The sequence below is a fragment of the Mastomys coucha genome, unplaced genomic scaffold (assembly GCF_008632895.1).
Source record: "Mastomys coucha isolate ucsf_1 unplaced genomic scaffold, UCSF_Mcou_1 pScaffold22, whole genome shotgun sequence".
In the NCBI taxonomy this organism is placed as follows: Eukaryota; Metazoa; Chordata; class Mammalia; order Rodentia; family Muridae; genus Mastomys; species Mastomys coucha.
The window spans coordinates 28,839,373-28,854,533 of NW_022196905.1; the positions used below are offsets into that span (position 1 = coordinate 28,839,373).

At 41.0% G+C, this 15,161-nt stretch overlaps 1 protein-coding gene across 2 annotated transcripts in view; it reads left to right on the plus strand.

Moving 5' to 3' along the window:
* The window catches only part of Fam193a (family with sequence similarity 193 member A), a 127,467-nt gene that overhangs the window by 72,315 nt on the left and 39,991 nt on the right, over positions 1-15,161 (plus strand). For both annotated transcript variants that reach the window (XM_031341051.1, XM_031341052.1), the window contains exons 7-13: positions 1,897-2,044; positions 5,742-5,819; positions 6,512-6,624; positions 6,739-6,981; positions 9,615-9,768; positions 9,894-10,073; positions 14,046-14,297. In XM_031341051.1, the coding sequence (XP_031196911.1) occupies positions 1,897-2,044; positions 5,742-5,819; positions 6,512-6,624; positions 6,739-6,981; positions 9,615-9,768; positions 9,894-10,073; positions 14,046-14,297 (1,168 nt within the window). The remainder of the gene's footprint in view (positions 1-1,896; positions 2,045-5,741; positions 5,820-6,511; positions 6,625-6,738; positions 6,982-9,614; positions 9,769-9,893; positions 10,074-14,045; positions 14,298-15,161) is intronic.

The following is a 15,161-nucleotide window of genomic DNA, read 5'->3' on the forward strand; positions in this document are numbered from 1 at the left end:
AAAAAAAAAAAAGACAACCACTTGTTTTATTGGCCATTTTATTGGGATATATTTACATACTACACAATATATTCAATTCAGTGCCATTTGACTTGATTTAAAATTTTTTAATAAATACGTACACTTTACCATTTTAAGTTATGATTCAGTAACATTAATTATATTCACAGTATTTACAATTAATAATTACAAAATATTTTCATGTTTTCAAACAGAAGTTCTCTTTTTCCTTGTCCTTTGAGAGTCTTTTCTCTGAGCTTACCTACTGCCTTGACCCATTTTCCTGACAAGTTACCAGTTAAAGAATCAGGCTGTTTGTCCTAATATAAGAAATGTTTATATAGCTCCATTTGTTGTAGCCTTAGTATTTTTAGGATTCCTGTAGAGGTGCTGTGAGAATGTTCTGGCCATCTCATCCCACCACTAAGGCAATCTTCAGGGTCCCTCTCAGTTCCACTATACTTTGTTCAGATGGTCTGTATTTATAACTTTGAAACAGGTAGAAATGGAGGAAAAACACTTGGGAAGAAAGGCAGGATGGAAGTTCATGGTGTCTTAGTTACTTTTCTGTTGCTATGTAAAAACAAACACTATAACTAAGGCAAGTGATAGAGGGAAGTGTTTATTTGGGCTTACCGGTCCAGAGACAGGAACCCATCTTGGTGGGGAAAGCATGGCAGTAGAAACAGGATGCTGAGAGCTCATGCCTCAGCCATAATCACAAGGCAGAGAGAACAAATTGGAAGTAGAATGAGGCTTCTAATCTCAAAGCCAGTGACATAATTTGTCCAGTCAAGGTGTCTTTCCTAAACTTCTCCAAACAGCACCACCAACAGAGACCAAGTATTCAGATACCCCAGATTATGGGGGACAGTTCTCATTCAGACCATCACACATAGGAATTGGGGCTTATATTGAAGAATAGAATCAGTTCAATAAAGGACAAGACTGGCAGCAGTAGGAATCAGCAGAAAACTTTGTTTCAGGGCTGCAACATACAGCATGGGACCTAGGGTGATAACAGGTATTGGTACAGGGCTTAGATGGACACATGTGCCAGGTAGGCTTGCAACCAGTAGATTGTCTAGGAATTCCCTGTTTGTACAGTGTTCACAAATGACCCACATTACAAAGTGAAAGGAAAAGACTTTGGCAACGATTTCTGTCCATTCTTACCTGTGAAATTGTTTTGATGAAAAAGGATTTTGTTATTTCTTTTCATTATTAAAACACTAGGTTGTATAGATAGAATCATGAAGTGGTAGGCACTGTATACAACTTTGTGTTTCTTACACATATTTTTCCTGTGTTTATGCACAATGTATTTTTAAACATGCTTTGGTTAAATTATTTAATTGTATGTGTATGAGTACACTGTAACTGTCTTCAGACACACCAGAATAGAGCATTGGATCTCATTACAGATGGTTGTGAGCCACCATGTGGTTGCTGGAAATTGAACTCAGGACCTCTGGAACTGCTCTTAACTGCTGAGCTATCTCTCCAGCCCCCTGGTCATACTATTTTAAAGCATGAATGTATTTCCACTTAAAAACACGTGTGTATAATTATAAGATTTGTATGTTTTGTATTTGCCATTAAACATTTTGTTCTCTGCGTCAGTTTATATTAATAAGAAATGTGTATACAGCTCCATATGTTGTAGCCTTAGTATTTTTAGAATTCCTGCTAGTTTCTTTCAGCAGGTGCTGTTATTTGAACATCTCCTTTATATGTGGTTCTGTTCACAATGTGTTTATAATCTTTAAGACTTGCTGTGGTATGTTTTGTGACAGGAGTTGATAAAGTTAGGCAATAGCAACAGTCAGTCAAGATTCTCATGTCTGGCCAGGAACTTCTGGGCTCTTCCTTTGTGATAGGCCTTCTCCCTCCTAGGCTAGGAAGCACCACACATGACACCTGCAATGAAGACATGTACAGCACCTTGCTGCAGAGGTACCAGCGTTCTGAGGAAGAGTTGCGCAAAGTTGCTGAGGAGTGGCTGGAGTGTCAGAAGAGGATTGATGCCTATGTGGATGAGCAGGTAAACGCTGCCCTTGAAGCACAACCTACACTTTGGGGCCTCTGTGCTCAGTTGCCAGCAACAGTCTGAGTTGCAGAGCTCCCAGCAGAGGCTTTTGGTGTACCCTGGTGAAAATTATACAACATCACAGACCTCTGATCTGACTATTATTGTGTGGCAGCAACAATTAGATCCTCAACAAGGTCGTGCCCACTGACTCAGTGTTCTGATAGAGGACCTTGGGAAGTTACCAGGCCTTTCAGATCCAGCAGCCATTTACCAATCATGGCATTATTCAGTGCCCATTTTCTCTTTATCCAGAACTGTCCAGTAGAGAACAGACAGAAAGACATATATCCAGGTAACTCATAAGGGCAGAGGATAGCAGGACAAGTGGGATACACCTTCTGAAGATGGACCTGAAATGGGTATACTAAGTGGCCCATCTCAGGGGGCATCAGATATGTTAAGATGATATTTCTGCCACTGATCCAGCCCTTTTTTCTTTCTAGAGCTTCTGATGAAGCCAAGCTAGAATGGTTCTGTTTTAAAGATACTGATATGAAGAGTGATCAAGGAGAAAGGGCAGCCCAATGTTGTATGTGCAAGACAGTTTGTAAACAGATAAGAGCAACTGTTTGCGGTTGGGATATAAGCTAGTCCCACCTAAATCTTAGGCTCATTATGCCATTTAGATACTGGTTGAGTCCTTACTCCTATCTCTGTCTGCTGCTTAGTTGTTGGAAAGAGGATTTCTTCTTTAGAACTTGTGAAAACTTTCCCTTTTAATGACTTTGGCCCTTATGGTATCACTGGACTAGTCCCACTTTTGTCAGCATATGGAGTTCAGTGCTGTTTATCTTATGAGCTTGTCATTGATTGGGCCAGAGGCCCCAACTTGTGATTCTGTTGTAATGTGACCTTGGCCTTTGCATAGTCTTTACCTGTGCAGTTTCCCTCCCTGCTCTGTGTGGCTGTTGACCAGGCTGGGAACCACTTACTGCTTTATGCTATCTTTCTAGTGGGTGTGGCCCTAAATCATCTTTTTGTTTGGCTTTATAGGCAGATGTATTCTCCAGCTGAGCGAGAAGCTTAGCTCTTCTTGAGTTGAACACTATATTGCAGTTTGGGAGACTGACACTATAACTGGTTAGTTAGCTGCCAGATCTATCTATAGATTAGGGGAGGGAGGAGTGTGAGAATGACCAAGATGACACATGTGGTATGAGTGGGGTCTCTGTTACAGCTTATCCCCTTACAGCCTCAAGAATCAATTCCTGATCCTACAGGTAGCTAGCAGGCCAGTTGTGCAGAGGTAGCCACAGAAAAGGAGCCAGTAGCTACCCTTCCTCTGAGCCCTGTGTGCTTTCTGAATAGTCTGCTTTCTGAACCCTGCTATTCTGGCAACAGAGATCTGGGTCCTGGAGTGGGAGAGACCAGAGGAGAAGCTAACTTCTCTCTGGGGATCTGTCTCCCAGAATCTTATGGAGGTCCCTGGCAGTTGACTTCAGGGTCAGCTTTTTACTGTGACAGTGAGAGAATCACATAAATGATATTTAATTTTACATGAGCTTTTCTACTTTTTACAGACTCATAAAGTTTTACGTTATTTTATATGTAATCTTGAAAAAGCAGACTGTATAGTACACTGTGGACATTGTGAACTCTGCTGAGAACATTCATGTCATCCGAACATGACTGTTTATTGAGAGTACCAAAGTTAGGAATAAACAGTGAGGGTCTGGGTCATTAGTAGTATGAAACAATTCTCAGTTTCCCATCACTATGACTTTGTCATTTGTAACAGATCTCACTCCACAGTCCATGCTAGCTGTAAACTTGGGATCCTCTTCCCTCTGCCTCCTGAGTGCTAGTGTTAATAGCCTTGTAGCTTAAGTATCCAGTTTAAAGGGAAGAGGCTTCAGTCTATGTATGATTTGCTTGACTTTTGCTGCTTTTGCTTTTGCGCTTTTGTGGTGGCACAGCACACTGCTGGAGATCATGATAGAGAAAGTCCTTAGGGCTCCAGAAAGCAGAAAGAGTTTTTGGGTTCTAATATTGTATTTCCTGGTTATGCCCAGTGACCTAACTTCTGCTGGCAGCCACCTCCTTCACCTTCCAATGTTAACTTTGTTGAAGAACAAGTCTTCAGTACATGGACCTTATGCGGACAGTCAAGAACTTGTGAAAACTTGCTCTGTTATGATTGTAGGTGCCTTGAGAGATGTCTCAGCAGTTGACAGCATTGGCTGCTTTTTCAGAGGACTGAGGTTCAGTTCCCATTATCCACATGACAACTTATAACCATTTATAACTCCAGTTCCAGGCAATCTAACACACTCTTCTGGTATTTATGGGCACCAAGCATGCATGTGGCACACAGACATACATGCTAACAAAACACTGATATACATAAAATAATACATTATTTTTAAAAAGAGAAAGAATTAAACTATAACACTAAACACCAGCCTGTACCTGGCTAACTCTTGTCATCATAGTGAATAATGCATAGAAGGGGAAGAGAATGTAGATGTATACAAAGTACCACTGAATTGATAGCAAAAATAGGAGAGCTTGCTTCTGTACCCATTCAAGTCAGCTAAGGTTTCAAACTACAAAGGGGCTCTAAACTTAAGAGATCCTTGAACATACAATATGTCATAGGAAAGGTGTGCTGAAGCTAAGATGACATAGGATGACCCCTGTCGGTGTAAAGGGTTACCACCTAGACTAATCTGGGTTTGCTTTTCACATTCTACTGGATAGTGGTAGAAGGGATCTAGTGTGATGTAGGCACTCTATACTTCAGACAAGCATGTGGAACACTGAAAACTTTCTGAAGAGGGTGTAGTAAAGTTGTTTGTAGCAATGCCAATAATAGCAGCTGGTGTCTGCTTTGAGCCCCACATTCCAGTTAGCAGTTACAGTTCTGACTGAAAAGCTACTGCAGATCTCTGCTCTCGGGAATTTGAAAAGGGTATGTGTTGCCTATACATGTCTTAGTTCTTGGGATGGGGAATGTGCCAAAAAAGGTTGGCAGACATTTGAGTTTCCTTCATTAATCTGTTTCAGGTTTTCTTCTCAAATTGCATTGTTTTATACTTCATTTTTTTCCTTTCAATATATTTTATGTTGTTGTTGTTGTTGACATATATAGATGAAGGGTAATAGGGCCAATTGTTCTCAGGGCTAATGTTCTCAGGACTAGGAAGGTCTTGCACATGGGAGAACAGACCAGCTGTCAAGAGAGCAGGCATTTACTTCTTTCTGCACAGAATGTACCCTGATCGCTGAGGTCAGGAGCTCCTGAGGTTTCCATGTGAGGAGAGTACTTAGGATAATATTCTTAAATGTCAGGCAGGAGACCGAAATATGATAGCTCATTGTTTTGTATTGCACTCCTGTTTTAATTTTATCATTTAAAAGAATCTTCCTTGAGAGTGTTGGGTTTTTTGTTTGTTTGTTTTGGATTTTTAATATTTATTTTATATATATGAGTACACTGTAGCTATCTTCAGGCACACCAGAAGAGGGCATCAGATCCCATTCCAGATGGTTGTGAGCCACCATGAGGTTGCTGGGAATTGAACTCTGGAAGAGCAACCAGTGTTCTTAACCACTGAGCCACCTCTCCAGCCTGAGAGTGTTCTGTGTAGTTATTACTAAGGTTATTTTGTTTTTTGTTTCTATGTGTGTTTTTATATCTCCTTTCTAGATGACAATGAAAACCAAACAGCGCATGTTAACAGAAGACTGGGAGATTTTTAAGCAAAGGAGATTAATTGAAGAACAGGTAAGATTGACAGGAGAGACATGTAAACGAATGTACGGAGCAAGTGTCACTTTAGTATCTAGTCATGTGCTCTGTTACAGGATACCAGTGAAGACCATTGGCATCTCCTGCTTGTATGAAAGTCATTAAACATACGTGTTTCTTAGTCTTCCATATACATGTTTGAAAAGAGTAATCTTGGTAGGGATTGTGAGAACTGGGTACAAGGACCCATATTCCCTGAACTTCTTGTTGGTCCCAGTTAGCCAGTTGCATCAGATTGAAGTTGAGCTCCCTTCCACCAATGGGATGAATCAGAGGCCCCTTTGCCTGAGTATGCCAATAGGCTCCGCTGGGTTTTGGTACACTCTTCCCCCTTTGGAATCTGGATGCCTACTTGTCAGTTGAGTTTAGGTGTTACTTCCTATATAACTCTCAGGTCCAGTCTTCTCCGGTGGAGAAGTGTCTAACAGGTACTGAGCACCCAGAGCAGACCTCCCTTCTGGTTATCTGCAAAATATACATGGTATGTATCTGGCTGAGACCAGAACATCCAGAGGGTTCCCTGCCTGCAGATTCCAGGGCTACTCCCTTGTTTTTGTTTTGTCCATCTGCAAAAAGTAGGCCTCTTGGTTTGTAAATGGTTACTGTTATAGTTAAAATGGGGGAAATATCTTGCAAATTTAAGCCATTGTTTGATAAATTTCCTCTAGTTAACTAATAAGAAAGTGGTTACTGGTGAGAACAGCTTCACAGATACCAGGAGGCACATGTTGTCATCTCGGTTAAGCATGCCGGACTGTCCCAACTGCAACTACAGGCGAAGGTGAGCTGGGCTTCCTGGGTGCTACTGGCCTTCACCCTGCACTAATGCAAGCAGAGGTTTGAACCCAACCTTCAGAGTTGGCTTTCTTGGTAACTGTCCTTAATTCTTGATCAGATGTGCTTGTGATGACTGCAGCCTCTCACACATCCTCACTTGTGGTATCATGGACACCCCCGTCACTGATGACATCCACATTCACCAGCTACCACTCCAAGTGGATTCTGCTCCCGACTATCTGTCTGAGATGCGCCCACCTAGTGTGTCATCAGCAAGCTCAGGGTCAGGTTCCAGCTCTCCCATCACAATTCAGCAACATCCTAGACTCATCCTCACAGACAATGGCTCTGCACCAACTTTGTAAGTTGTGACTTTATAATAGCTTCAGAAATTTATCCAGTAATGAGAAATATAGACATCAGTCTACAGAAATACGATTACCATTACCTGCTTTTTATAAAAAAGAAAAAAAAAAGACTTTTCAGTGTGTTAAGCACCTGTTAAAACATGAAATTTGTAAACCCAAACTGATGCTGTTTTATTACCTGAAAAAAAAAATAGTAAATTTATAATTGCCAGTTGGTATGCAGGGAAATGTCTCCGCAGTTCTGGTCTCATCTTCTCATTCTGTCTGAGGTGGCCAGTGGCTGTTCATCCTCTTCATTGTCAGTCCAGTGTTCATGCTCGTTCCATGTCTTGCTAAGAACTCAGATACTTTAGCAAGCAATTTAAAGTTTGTGTTTTCTGTATTCCCACATTGTAAAGAAGTACATTTCATATTAGCAAAGGGGTTAAAAACTCAGTTGTGACCCTGTCGCTTGCAGAGACTTCATACATTAATTCGCACATATAGAAATTCTTTTCTTTCTCCCTTCCTTCCTTCCTTCCTTCCTTTCTTTCTTTCTCTTCCTTTTTGTTTGTTAGTTTGTTTTTTCAAGACAGGGTTTTTCTAAGTTATCCTGGCTGTCTTGGAACTCACTCTGTAGACTAGACTAACCTCAAACTAGACATCTACCTGCCTCTGCCTTCTGAGTGCATATTCCACCACACTGGGTTGTGTAAGGTTTCTTTTTTCCCTCCCCCAGCCCCTTTCCATTCCAAATGTTGCCCTTGTCCCTTCCAGTCTGCCCCTGTATGTGGTTTCTTAAGTGAAGTCAGTTGAATATGCAGCCATCACTATCCCTGCAGAGGTGCTCATGTTGAGGGAGCACTTGATCCTCAGATTCTTCCAACAGATAGAGATGCTCATCACACATTTCATTTGGATTTGTCATGGTGCTGCTAGGTTTTCCTCTTTCAAAGTTTTTCTTTGTCTTTCAGGTCTCAATTTTTATGGTACTAGGGATAGAATTCAAGGATTCATACATGCTGAACAACTGCTCAATACCACTGAGTCTTTTCCCCAAATCCAAAATAATTCTAAAGGCCTGGGTTGAAGTCCATGGTTGACTCTTTATTGATCAAAGTTCTGCTGCTTGTACTCTCAGGCCTTAGGCATTTTGAGGATTTTTTTCCCCTAACAGCTTCTAACTGAGGCATATGGAAGTTTACCAGGCAGATGAATCCATTGAAAATTGAAGTTAGGTAAATGCAAATGTATCAAACTATCCCACTCACTGTCATAACTGCCAATATCAGTTGTGGGTTCTGATGTGTTATCAGTAGTAGCGCTTGGGTTATAGGAGCCTTCTGCCTGGATGGAACTGCCCACTGTTGGTCTGGGCAGCTCACGTCCTTTAATACTCTAGGCCCCAACAACTTGTGATTAGTGTCTTCCAAGTAATCAACCTCTGTGACTTAAAAATCCATGTGACCCTTAGTGTGCATTGTTGTTCACGGTGCTGTTTTCTAAAGAGATGAAATGGCAGCATCATTTTAGTCAGTGCAGTGCAGTCCAGTCTGGGTCTTCCTGGGGTGGAGAAGCCTCCAGCTGTCATGTGTGCCAGGTATGAATTGGTCACTTCATTTCAGAATCAGTTTCCCCACTGGTAAACACTGTGGCAGTGATAACACTGCAGGAATGCTGTGCTGGCCAACACACATACTCCCTTGCTGGTGGGTGCTTATTTCTTCTTCTGTTGGTGAGCTCAAGGTTTTGGTATAGTACACCAAGACTCAGAGGCAGGGCAGGTGGATTTCTGTGAGTTCAATGTTTGGTCTACATAGTGAGTTCCCGGACAGCCAGGGCTATGTTGAAAGACCGCTCAACAAAACAAATAAAACAAAAAGAGCACAATGAGCTTGGTAATCTGGGCCTTTTCTTAGGAGTCAAATCTAAGAGGATTTTTACCTAGGATTTTTACGTTCTGGGGATCATTGTATGCTGGGATAGAGACAGATTGGTGCAAGTTTTAGATAGTACTGGGTTGGGCATGATAGTTCTTCTTATATATTAGGAAGCCACATTTTAAAGTAGCTTCCACAGGCTAAATCCAGAAGTTTTGCTTTAAGTTTTGGTTTTCATTTTTTTAGCAAACATGCCATTTTCTCCTTACATTGATGAAGTTGATTGTTAATAACTGACTTGAGTGGAGCAAACATAATTAATATGTTGTTATATAACACTTGGAATTTGGTCAGCTGGATATTTTTTGACAATTTGGTATCTGTAAAATCAAACACTGAAGACCTGAAGTTATTCCCTGTATCTTAACATTTTAATAAAAATTATATTTTCTTGGGCATGGCATTTTTACTCCAGGACTTTTCAGGCCAAATGAAAGTGTAATACCAGTTCATCTTAAGTTTTTTGTGGTTTCCTCAGAATTTCTACTGTGGGACATTCTTTCCCATCCCCCATGTCACAGATGTTACTCATCCAGGCTTTTTTTTGTGTTCAGGTGACTAAGAGGTGTTAAGTAGTGTGAGTGACACTGAACACTCTTCGTGAGCAGACCCATGACCTTAGAGGAGATGTCGTGTTCAGTGGGGGGTGCTCCTCACTGTCCTCCCCAATCGAAGGGCCTCATGGTGACCGTCTCTGCTTGCCTCAGTTGTAGTGATGATGAAGATGTCGCACCATTGTCAGCTAAGTTTGCTGACATTTATCCGTTGACCAACTACGATGATACCAATGTGGTGGCCAACATGAATGGAATCCACAGCGAACTGAATGGTGGTGGGGAAAACATGGCCCTGAAAGATGAGGTATGAATGTGGCTTTTTTATGAGGAGTTGTGGGTATCAGTAAATGTAGGAAGTGGTTGGTGATCTTTACACTTCATTCATGTTACTGTTTTGAAAATGAAAGCTACAGAATGCTGCCTTTTAAGTCCCCTCAGGTAAGCAGCACCAGCCGTAGTTCTTCAGAGGCTGATGATGAAGATGCTGATGGCGAGAGCAGTGGTGAGCCCCCAGGAGCTCCCAAACAAGAGGAGGCCATAGGAAATGGTAACCCCAGGACAGAGGAGAGTAGCGTGAACACTCCACCTCCATCCTACCCAGCCCAGCAGGTAGGATCTTCTGTTTCATGTTTCTGTTTCCCAGAGATCTCTTCCTTGGTATAGATTTTCTATAAGTAGAGTAAATTATATTAGTTTCAGCAATTTCTGAAGATTAGTACTATAGGGAAACAAGCATACTTACAGAACTTATATTTTAATCTTTCCTTATTTTCTTTTTACTGAGATCTGTAATTGTCATTAGTTCTATAGCAACCTGTGGTTACTGAGATAAAAGTTTTTTGCTTACCTTTCTTCTCCTCCTTCCCTCCTTCCCCTCCCTCTCTCCTCCTCTCCTTCTTTCTTCCTTCCCTCCCTCCTTCCTTCCCTACCTCCATCCTTCCTTCCTTCCTTTTATCCCTCCCTCCCTCCCTCCTTCCTTCCTTCTTTCCTTCCTTCCTTTCTGATTCTGAATTTTTTTCTGTAGAAGTATAAGACAGGTTTCATCATTTGTGTTGGAGACAGTTCTCACTCTTGGTTGGCCTTGAATTCATGACCTTCCTACCTAAACTCAAGTACTGGGATTATAGGTTTATATTCCACATATCCAGCTTCAGAGTTTTATTTGTTCAATAAACAATATTTAAATGAAAGGGAGAACAAATGAAAGTCAAATACTTGGCTTATTAATTATTATAATAGGTAATGTAAGTATGTGATTAAAATAATAAAGATGATATCAAAAGGAATAAATTGGGAAATCTACTCGCCTACCTGTGTCATCATCTATATACCTTCAGCCCCTAGGCCCAGTAGATGAACAGTTTCATTATGTGCACGTGCAAAAATTTGTTTTCCCATGTCCTGTAAGAATGGCTGTCTTGCTTTTCACAGAACAGTCTGTCTCTGAAGAGTGTGCTTTTGTGTTCTCTTCATCTTTGTAACTTTAAGTTTTGATAGCATGTTTGTGTGGGCATGTGCACATGAGTGTAGGTAAACAAAGAGGGCAGCAAGGTCTGGTCCCATGGAGCTGGAGTTAGAAGCACTTGTGAGTCACTGAATATGGCTGTTAGGAACTGAAATCAGGTCCTCTGTGAAAGCAGTATATGCTTTTAACTGATGAGTTACTGCTTTAAGTTCTGGGGGGTTATTTGTTTGTTTGTTTGTTTTTGTATGACTATTGTTGTTTTTTTTAGTGTGTTTTAAGTTTTGTTTGTTTACAACAAGGTATGTGTAGCTAAGACTGGCTTTTAACTCCTGATCATATTGCCTTTACCGCCCAAATGCTAGAATTACAGGTGTGTGGTACCATTCCTGGCTCTAAATAATTTAGAATCTTGACTAAGATTCTCAGACTAAGTCTGAGAAATTCTTTAACTTTATTCATTGAAGTATAAGGGTTTGAATTTTGGGCTTCACTCCTGGTTGGTAAGTTCCCTGCCACTGAGCTGTATCTTCATTTAGCCCTGTCTTTCCTATTCCCCTAAGGCCTCAGATTTCTAGGTAAGCATATTGGTCCTATAATGTTCTATTCACCTCCTGTAGAGGTGCTGGGTTTGTTGTTGTTGTTGTTGTTGTTGTTGTTGTTTTTATCCCTGTTAGCCAGCACTTGCATGTTTCTTTTGACCATTACAAACTACTCCATGAGTTGCCTTGAATGTCCGACATCCTGTTCATAAGCAGATGTGTCCATAGAATTGATCTGGCAATGAGTTCTGGGTTGTAATGGTCACCCAGGGGCCCTCAAAGAGTCACAACATAGTTCTGAAGTTTTGCGATATTAATAATGGTAAACCCTTTTGGTTGTCTTTTATGTACTTAAGGGCTATTTGCTTTCTGTCTTGTTACTGTTTTAAGAGTTCTTAATGTCCTGGGTGAAAGTCCTAGTTTACACTATTTTCTCAGGTTGGTGGAGTATCTTACTGTAATGAGTTGTCTGCCAGCACTGAGTAATGGAGTATGAGCCTCCAGTCCTTACACTTGTTAATATTTGCCACAGCCTCTTATGATATCTTTTGTAAAGCATAAGGTTTTTGTTTTAATGCATTTATTTACTGATGTATTAAACAAAACTATTTTCTTCTAGATTTATAAATATACCTCTGATGCTGTGATCCATTTGGCTCAGTATTTTTTATGGTGTAGGGTTAGACTCAAAACCTTTTTTTTTTTTTTTTTGGAAAGGTCATATTTTTCCATCTTGAAAATTCAGGCTTACATCTGTCCATTGGTCTTTATGTTTGTCCCACGCCGTAGCTCACTTTTCTCTGTTGCTTTATGATAAGTTTAAAATACAGTAGAGCCTACCCCCAAATCTGGTAGATGTGTGTCTTAGTTACTTTTTTCCCAATGTGGTAAGAAACTATGATCAAGACAGGTTACAGAAGAGTTTATTTGGAGCTTATAGTATTGTGCATGAGTCCCATGGCAGCAGGCAGGCAGGCATGGTCCTGGAAGAGTGGATGAGAGCTTAATATCTTGATTCTAAGCATGAGGCAAAGTGAAAGAGAAAAGGAAGAAAGCTAGCTGGGAATGGTTTGGGCTGTTGAAGCCTCAAAGCTCATCCCCAGTGACACACCTCCGCTAACAAGGTCACACCTCCTAGTCCTTCCCAAACAGTTCTACCAACTGGAGACTAAGCATTCAAATATATGCACCTATGGGAACTGCTCTCATTCAAATCACCAGTATGGTTCTTTATAAGTAGCCATCTTTTCACAGTATAACCTTACTTGGGTGAAAGAATGAGGATACTCCTGAGTTTAGAGCCACCAAAAGGTCCAACCTCCTAATGTCACTTTTATGGAGGTTAGAATCGCTCCATACAGATTATTAATTATGGAGAGATGTGTTTTGATATTGGATTTTTTTTTGTCCTTCCAGTTCTGCTAGGTTTTGATAATATGTTTTGCACAGGAGTAGTTTCTATAGCTTACTGGGTTCATAGATTCTGTCATCTTCAATCTAGGCTAGAATTTATATATCTTTTTTCTTTTCTCTTTATATTAAATATTTATTTTTTTTACCTTTTCCTTAATTCTTCGAACAAGCTACAATAACTGCTTAGACACCTTTGTGTACTAATCTGGTATGCGGGCCTAGAACCACTGTCTACTGATTATACATTTTTGTCATCTCTCTCTTTCTCTCTCTCTCTCCCTCCCTCTCTCTCTCCCTCCCTCCTTCTCTCTCTCTCTCTCTCTCTCTCTCTCTCTCTCTCTCTCTGTGTGTGTGTGTGTGTGGATAGTTTAAATAATAGAACAACTTCTAATTCTGACTTTGTCCTTGAGGTTGTTAGTATTTTGGGGAGGGAGGCTGGTTTTTGCTTCCTTTGATCGTTACTTTATGCTATTAAATGCTACATCTCACTGTTCATACTTTTTTCAGTTTTTGTTTTGTTTGCTCCCTTTTATTTTTAGCCTGGCTACTTGCTTTATTGGTTTAATCCTTTATTACTCTGAAGGTTCCTGTGCCCCAACACATCTGTTTGTTCTTCCCTGAAGTTCTGGCTATATTAAAATAAAGACTTTCCAGTATTTGACTTTGGCTGAGTTCTAGAGCCTGAAGTGTTGTCATCTGTGTTTAGTTTCACATTTGCTTTGATAAAGAGGTATTGCTGGTCTTTCCATTCGGACCAGCTAGCATCCTGTCTACATTTCATGGATGGAGGTTTCATTGCAGCTGTTGATTGAACAGTAGGACCCGAGCAGACACCAGCCACTCAGTGATCCTGTTTTCTTTGGTCCATTTTTTCTGTAGCTTCATTGTTCTATTATCTTTATGGGGTCCTTTACTCCTATTCACTTGGGTCTCTGATCAGTGGCTGCTGCCTCAGCAAATACCCATGTGGAAAGTGAGGCTCAGCTCTCCCCTCCTCAGCCTTCCTCATTACCAGCGCTGGCACCTGTACCTTCTCCTGTGAGGTCTCTGGTTATCTCAGGCCTGTATCTTTGTGTTTGTTCTGTATTACCTGACTGACTGAAGCTTAACTTATGCCATTCTTTGTTCTACATTATACAAGTACGTCTTTTTCTATCCTTTTAGGCAGAACAAACACCGAACACTTGTGAATGCCACGTTTGTAAACAAGAAGCTTCAGGGCTACCAGCATCAGCCATGACTGCTGGAGCCCTGCCTCCTGGCCATCAGTTCCTGAGCCCAGAGAAACCGACACATCCTGCGCTTCACTTGTACCCCCACATCCACGGACATGTGCCCTTGCATACTGTTCCACATCTGCCTCGACCGCTCATCCACCCCACCTTGTATCCAGCACCCCCCTTCACACACAGTAAGGTAAGCCAGGGCAGGAAGGGCCTGGAAGTCCCTTATGACTGCGCTCTGACAAGAGCAGTTACTTTAGCAGACAGGACTAGGTATGCTGATCCATATGCAGAGTGGCATCTGCTCCTGATTGGATGGGCTGCAACCATGTGCTTTGGCTGTAGTCTTGAAAATTCTTATAATGTTGATCCTTTATAGCGTGTGCATAAACAAACAAACACACATAATCATGGTTTACTCACTAGAATTGGAGAGTTTTCAGGTGATACCACTAATAGGTTGAACTCAAGGATATTTAACAAAAGTCCAATTTTCTACACATGGCCTGACTTACGCCTTAACATGATGGGTAAAATGTATTGTAAATTGTATGAATCCTCAATGTTTTCTGGGCATCCTTAGTTTGAAAACTAGGGCCTTGTCAAAACATGCAAGCCTGAGGGAAAGCGCAGTATACATTGCAAAGAAATCCTATGATCTGAGGCTATGGCAGTGTAGCTGGAGGGGATAGAAGTGGCACCTTAAAATCCAGCCTGCCAAGAGCCCACTTAGAAAAAGCAGTGAGAAGTCTAGAAAATGGTCAGGTTTTTTTGAGTTTCTCCTCAAAAAACTCTATGTATATACTTAACATTTTAGATATTGAAGATAAATTTAGAGAAATTGGCCTAAAATCCTGTATAGACCAGGCTGACATATAGTGATCCTCCTGCCTCTCTGTGCCTATTGCTAGGATGACTGGTGTGCAGCAGCAGCTAATTCACTCTTTACCTTAGTCTGCTTTGCATCTTGAGCTGCTTTACACTTGTGTTGTTGGCTCACCATAATGCTGGGATTTTGTTATGTTACTGGTTGGCACTAAATAATCATAATTCTCCA